Consider the following 7,649-nt stretch of genomic DNA (forward strand, 5'->3'; position numbering starts at 1 on the left):
TCAAGTAATTAATTAAAAAAGATTTAAGATATTATTGTAGTTGCATCATTCAAGAAACAATTTAGTAGAGACAAAAAAAAAAAGAGAGTCCAAAATAGAGCAAATGAAAAATTTGGTGAAGCCAAAATAAAATAAAAATATTAATAATCACATTAATATATTTTAAAATTAAAAAATTAACAAAAAAGTTTATCTTAACCTGTAATTTGATTAAATTAATTTTTAAATTTATCTTATTTTATGTACAAGAAAATGTTATAATAAATTATTTATAATGTTAGTTTTTTGTGGCAAAAAAATTTATATAAAAAATTTACTTAAGGAAAAATAAAATTATTTATATAAATAATTTAGATTGAAATAGTAACAATAAAATTTACATAAGGGAAAATTTAAACAATTTACATAAGGAAAATACAGAAGAAATTGAAAAAATATATTACATAAATTTAATAATTGAATTATTATATTATTTAAATTAAATATTTTAAATGGTTGGTTATAACCATTTTGAATCCACTTGTCATTTGTACACTCTATTTTCATAACTTTTTTTTCGTGTGTGTGCATGCAAAGAGTAAGTTAGATAATTCAAATGGATTATTAAAATTAAAATAATTTTGACCATTCAATTGTATGTTTAAGATCAACTATTCTCACCTCTTTTTCTGCTTAGGGGCAAGGTTGACAGCACATAATTTTTTATTTGCAAGTTTGCTTAAATGGTCTCTTAAGGAACTTAGAATATTTTTCTTAAAACTTTAAACAGACTAAATAATTTGGTCCAAATACGTGGAACTTGCGATATTTGCAGAATGCCATGTTTTGAAGTGAGGAAGCTATCATATATCTGGGTTGTTTAATTTGGAGTAATTTGGAGGAGACAATTTGAATGGGCATGAGTATTGGTTGCATATCTCACTTTGGTTGTGTTCATCCTGAAGATATTGGTATTCTAAATATGCATGCTACAAATGATTCTATGTGTGGGTCACTTTCCTCTATATATAGGTGAATCTTAGTTCCTAATACTCATATAGCATTTTTTAGTTGTCGGTACATGTCTTGTTGGGTCTACTTTAATAGCATTGTTATACTTATCGATCATGTGAAATTACATTAGACATGAAATTAATTTGAATCAAGTTGGTAAAATTATTTTGGGTAACAAAATTCTATCTGAAATTTTAATAGAAATGACAACTTAAAAGTTGCTAATTAAGTTACAACAACCTCTACCAATTAATCTATTCAGAAATAAATAAAAAAATATCTACCAATTAATCTACATGTTCAGCAAATATGGTTTTTTAGGATAAATTTAGAACCATGATTTTTTTAAATCATGTTCTCTTATACCTTTTATATTTATTTCATTGCGGTGTTTATGGATCGAATTATATTAGATTTGATTAAATCCGTTACTCAAATTGATGAAAATTTCACAAGTTAAGTTGGATCGGGATGGATCAGGTCTCTGTAATTTTTTTACATGCCTGATCCAAATCAATCTGATCATAAATGGTTTGTGTCAGGTTTATATATATATATATATATATATATATATATATATATATATATATATATATATATATATATATATATAAAATCTATTTAGAATAATAATTTAATTTTTACCTAAAGCTTTATAAGTATATAATAACTAAATACATTCAAAAAAGATCAAATTGTGACAAATTTGACTAAAATTAACGATTTTAAAGATAATATGATATTTTTATTTTAGTTAGAAATAAGTATTGTATTTGTATAGAAAACATAAACAAAATCAAGACAAGAATTAAAACAACTTAAAAAAGAAAAAAAATCCATGGGTGGTTTAATTTAATAATTTAATAAAATATGGGACATAAAACTTAATGTGTTTTTTGTTTAATAAATTTATAAAATAATAATTTTAACTTTATGATTGTTTCTTAATTAAGTTGAATCAGATTCCACCCAAACACTAAAAAAAACCAACCGAGTATAATTGAGTTGGTTTGGACCCCTCCATTTCATAGTCATTGATTAAAATACTTTTATCTTCAAAAATAACAATGGATGAATAATTGATGAATAAGATTTGTTTTTCTTGTGTTAGATATCCCGAGTTTTCCAACCCACTGGATTAGAGATTAATTTCAATCGCAATGTGGTTGTTGCTAACCAATGAATTTTTACAAATAGAGAGAAAGGTTATCTCATTAAATAGATCGTTTCCACACGTGAACATAGTATGAACTTATACCACTCTATTAATTTTTTGAGTTTGATGATTAGTATTTAAAGTGTGAAATGAACACATGCAAAAAAAAAAAGTAGATTGTAAAAATATATAAAGGTTTGCTAGCAACACTTTCTTTGACACTCGTTTTATGGTACTCTCTTAGTGATTGATTGAAATTTATTAAAAATTATCAATTTTTGTGGGTCTTATTATTAACTAAGGAGAAAGAATTATTAAATGATATGCAAGACTTACTAAAATGGATGATTTCTATAAAATTCAACAAATCACATGAAGAATGTTTAAAAGAGAGTGCCGGAGTAGTAATGAATAATTGTTTAAGTGATACTACCTTCGGATTGAATATAAGAAGAAAAAAATAATTTAATGTGGGTTGGACTAAAATATAAATAACTTTTAACTAACCTCATATTTAATATTCGTATCTCCAAAAAATCCCTCATTTCATTAGAATTTTATTTCCAATCACCTCTTTTTTTGTTCTATGCAAATAAATGGTATTTTAGAAAATGAGTTAACTTTTTTTATTGAGACTATCAAAACAAAATAATATTAACTAATTTTCTTGATGAGTGTGAGTTAGTTTTTTCTTCTTCTTATATTTGAGTCCAAAGGATATGCTTTAAACAAGATTTTGCATTTGAATTTTCTATATGTTTTTTTTTTTGCTGAAAAAATTAGTTCCACAACACCGTAAATACTTTTGACTGTATGAAAAATTATAAATTACTTTTTTAGGAAAAAATTATATTATATATTATATTATTATATATATTATTGATGCATATATTATTTATTTAAATACTTCTCGTTGGATTTTGTGAAAAATAGGTGTACGGTTTAACTAAAAAATAAGGATAAATAATTATTTGAGTCCCTAAATGTGTAAAATGATGATAATTTAATCCTTCAAAGGACAAAATTTTTAATTTAATCTTTGAATATGTAAAAAAGATGTGACAATTAAGTCTTGTATACAATTTAATGACAAATTAGTCCATAAACTTTACAAATTAATGTTAAGTTGATTCTAAAAAATATAATTTATCATCAAATTGATCTTTGAACATTATAGTTTAATGACTAAATTATCCCACAAATTTAACGTCAAGACGAAATTGTCGCATTTTTTATACATTTAGGACTAAATAAGAATTTTTATTCTTTAAAGAACTAAATTGTCACTGATTTATACAGGCATCAAAGGATAATCAAATTTTTTTTACACTATTTAAATATCTAACTTCTAATAAATAATTATTTAATAAATAAAAGATTCACAAAAATATTTATTATTAATTTTATGTGTAAAACTAGATATAAAATTCACTATTAGAGAAAAAAATAAGCATACATTAACTCAATATTCTATTTTTCTTATTCAATATTTGTCTTTCAATTTTTTTTTCTTTTTATTTTTTTCTTCTCAAGCATTTAGGATTGCGAAGTTTGTCCCCCTAAATCCATCCCTGCACACACCCTGTTCAACTAAGATAGAATTCTTGATAGTCTGAAAGTGAACCGCACTTAAAGAACTTGATATATGTCAAAGTTTGTTTTTTTTTTTTTAAAAATATTCATTTATTGCACATTGTAATCTCCAGTGAGTCAATATGATCGATGGTTCTCTCTCCCTTTCTCCATTGATCAAATGAATCTCGGTTAAATATAGAAGCATTTTCAATTCAATATCGTACTATATGATAGAGAAGAGTCTCTCTGTCTCTCTCTCTCTCATTCATTTTCATTCCTATCTCAAAGCATCTGAAAATCATTTTCTTGACATTAGGATATCTGTCCATGTGCTTTGCAACATGGGAATATACATGATAGTCTCAAACATGTTTCTCTTTCTCAATGTCAACATCTATTGGGCCTATGTTGGTGGACAAACCCATAAACTTGCCCTGTGAATGAGTTTGACTTAAAAAAAAAAAAAAAGAAATCAGATTATAAGGGAGAGAGAAAGAGAGCTTTGACTTCATTAATAAAACATAAACAAATCTTGTCATTCAATATTCATCATGGTATGAATCAATATTCCTTACAACTAACTAAAAAACAATAAACAGTTACGTTGAAAAAAGAAGCAAATAAGCCTCATCGTCCTTTGTACAAATTAACAGCCAAATCATTTTCAAACAGTGGATTTCCTTAAGGAGAGGGCTATTTTTTTTCCTTTCTAAAGAGAGATTTATATTTAGACCTTAAGAAGAGGGAGGGCATGAAAGAGATTGACAAGGAACAAAGCTTATTGTGGGAGATTGCACACTTATACAATTCATATCCCCACAACTTAACCAACTAGAGAGACTCAAGTGTTCTATTTTCTATTAGGGACTTCTACTATTTTGTAACTTATCTTCATCATCATTAACTCTTTTGTTTTGGATTGATCAGCAAGAAACAAAACAATCCTAAATCCCAAAATGTTTGTCATTATCAAAGTGACGAGTCTCTTAATTAGAAGTGTGATATGCATCTCCTGTGGCGTGCAGCCACTGTTTTCCTCTTCTGTTTGTTTTCCTCTTTCCAATTCTTGGCAATGTCATGAGCCACATTAATTGCATCCAATGATGCACCAGAAAGACCTTTCCTTGTGAACCCTACAGCATAAAGACCACCTTTGCCTCTCCACCCATTTGGAAATGGGTTCCTTGGAGTCCCATCACTGGTAAAAAAATCATTCTCCTGATGCAAAACATAACAATGCATTTTAGTTCAGTGCATTGAGCCAATAATTTAACTTTGAACAAAGTCAAAAACTCATTCCACTAATTGCACATTATTATCTACATTTAAATTATTTGTCCCTAGGAGAGAAACATTATAATATCTAAAAATGTACTAAGCAACCAAGTAGTACGTACCTATTATAGATGCCTATAAATTTGAAGCATTTTCAAAATACATTGAATTTTTTTCCATCAACACACAGACACACACACCTTCCTTGGTCATTAAAGAGGGCAAGTAAGAGTACAAAAAAAAACTTGGAGGAAAAACAAAGCACAAGTGGATAGTAGAAGAAAAGAAACACCTGTTGAATACTTATATTAAGAATATTAAAAATGAAGAAAAAACCACCAGCCAAAACTAACAAACTGACATGGTTTTGGTTTTATTGAGAGAGAGAGAACAACTACAGGGTTAAACCCAATCCACTTCCATAACTGGCAGCAAGAATCCAATGCAAAAGAAACAATACAAGAAAAAAAGTGTCAATAACTGAATATAAACTATAAAGAAAGACGAACCTTCAACCATGATGGTACATTGCTGTGATACCCAGTTGCAAGAACCACAGAATCAATCTGAAGAACTTGGCCATCAACAAGTTCAACTTTCCCTGGGAAGAACCTTCTGATTCCAGGAACCACTTTGATTTTGCCAGATCTAATTTTCTCAAGGGCCCCAATGTCCAACACAGGGGTCTTCCCTGCAGTGTGCTTGAGCTCCAAAGGACCCACTGAAGGCCTTTTTAGACCATACTTTTCAACATTCCCCAAAATCAAACGTGCCAGAACCAGCAATATCTTATCAACCATCCATAGAGGAAACCGTTTCATCAACATCACAGCAAGCTCAAAGGTAGATTTCCCAAAAGCTTCTCTTGGCAACACATGAACCTGATCATAAAAAAAAACACAAATATTAGATAAGAAGAGAAAGAAAAATATATTACATATAAAAAGGACAAAGCTTATATGCATGTTTTTGGTGTTGCTTGCTAATCAGAATTAAAATTTCACATCAGTAATCCCGACAATAAAAGTTTCCATTAAATGTCAACATAAATTATTAAAACGAAACTCTAATTCTGACTGAAGAACAGTACCACCAGAAACAGCTATAGAACTGTATCCAAGTTTTGTTTATACAAGAATGCTAATTAAGTAAGATTTTTTAGCTAATACTCACTGAGCTTCTAACCACCATTGATGGGTTAGCATTGTGGTTACAAAGATCCAGTGAGACCTCCATGCCTGAATTTCCACACCCAACAACAAGCACTTTTTGCCCACCATATCCCTCCCCAGATTTATAGTCACAAGCATGCATAACATGGCCACCAAACTCTCCCAACCCTTCAAACTCAGGCACCACTTTCTCCGAGTTTTCGCCGGTGGCGACGACAAGCCACCTGCAAATGTACTCAACTTCACACTCAACAGCACCACAACAACCTGAAGAGGCTTCTCCTAACTTCTTGATCTTCCTGATGGTTTTGACCCTCCAGAGGCCAAAGGTCTCATCATACTTTGCAGACTGCACTGTTTCATTGAACTGTGGGGAAATGTTGAAGTGCTTTGCATAGCTTTCAAGGTAGCTTATGAACTGAAACTTTGTGGGGTATTCAGGGAAGTCCTCAGGGAAAGGGAAGTTTGGTAATTGACAAAACTGTTTTGGGAGATGAAGCTTTAAGCGATCGTAGGTGCGGTTTTGCCAAAGAGAGGCAATGCAGTTTGCTCTCTCGAGGATTAAGAATGGAACACCTTGCTCTTTGAGGCATGCTGCCACTGCAAGACCTGAAGGGCCAGCACCTACTATAACGGGTCCGTTCACCCATATGCAACGCCTTTTGAACAGGTCCTCTGGGTCGAAGGTTTGAACCATTGGTGGCATGTTCAGACATATGTCATGCATTTTTTCCTCTTTTCTTGGTTTCTGGTGATGACAAAGTTTGGTGTTATGTTAAGTGGTTTGAGAAGGTGAAAGAGGGTGAGGAATTATATTGACTTTTGTTGAATGATGGAGAGAGATTAGAGAGATTTAGTTGAGTTGAGGAGTGGAGAGGGTGAGGGAACTATGAAGGGTATAAATAGTGAAGAGATGGGGGTGTTCAGGAGGAGCATGTGATGTCATTCGAAAATAACACTTTAGGAGATGTGTGTAGATATCTAATCATTGAGGAAACGAGATTAGACTGATGAATACCATAAAAAAAAAAATACATGTATAATACTATGGGTACGTTTCATTTGTTAAAAATATGATGTTATACTGGACAAAAAGAAAGAGCAAAGAACAAAGATACAAATTATAAGAATATTTTTTTATTTTATACATCATTCGATCGTTTCAACGAATAATAAACAATATAAAATTTATTATAATACAGAATATTAATTATTTTAATGTAATTTATATTAAACTTAATGTGTTTACCGCATAAAAAGAGGAAGAAATATTAGAATAAAAAATACAATGTTTTCTTTTTAAAAGGATTTCGTTTGTTAGTTATTACTTTTTGGTTATTAAAGGAAAAAATATGAATATATATATATATATATATATATATATATATGTGTGTGTGTGTGTGTGTGTATTTTTTTAATATTTTTTATATGATACAAAAGTTGTCTCGTGATTTTAATTAACAAAAAATAAGAGATTT

General features: G+C 29.5%; 1 protein-coding gene across 1 annotated transcript; it reads right to left on the minus strand.

The window, feature by feature from the left end:
• Positions 1-4,302: 4,302 nt before the first annotated feature.
• On the minus strand, positions 4,303-7,031 carry LOC114372597 (probable indole-3-pyruvate monooxygenase YUCCA3). Its single transcript, XM_028330247.1, has 3 exons — positions 6,173-7,031; positions 5,509-5,880; positions 4,303-4,942 (listed from the first exon to the last, which is right to left on the minus strand). Exons 1-3 carry the CDS (start codon positions 6,896-6,898, stop codon positions 4,715-4,717), a joined length of 1,326 nt encoding a protein of 441 aa, XP_028186048.1. The 5' UTR covers positions 6,899-7,031; the 3' UTR covers positions 4,303-4,714.
• Between the last annotated feature and the right edge of the window lie 618 nt (positions 7,032-7,649).

This window comes from Glycine soja, chromosome 10, assembly GCF_004193775.1.
Source record: "Glycine soja cultivar W05 chromosome 10, ASM419377v2, whole genome shotgun sequence".
In the NCBI taxonomy this organism is placed as follows: Eukaryota; Viridiplantae; Streptophyta; class Magnoliopsida; order Fabales; family Fabaceae; genus Glycine; species Glycine soja.

Bases quoted from the DNA above. Each gene is read 5' to 3' on its own strand.
- LOC114372597 (XM_028330247.1), bottom strand. From the start codon at position 6,898: ATGCATGACATATGTCTGAACATGCCACCAATGGTTCAAACCTTCGAC. The intron at 5,881-6,172 runs GTGAGTATTAGC...TTTTATGATCAG, and splicing joins CAATGGTGGTTAGAAGCTCA to GTTCATGTGTTGCCAAGAGA. The intron at 4,943-5,508 runs GTTCGTCTTTCT...GTTTTGCATCAG, and splicing joins ATGTACCATCATGGTTGAAG to GAGAATGATTTTTTTACCAG.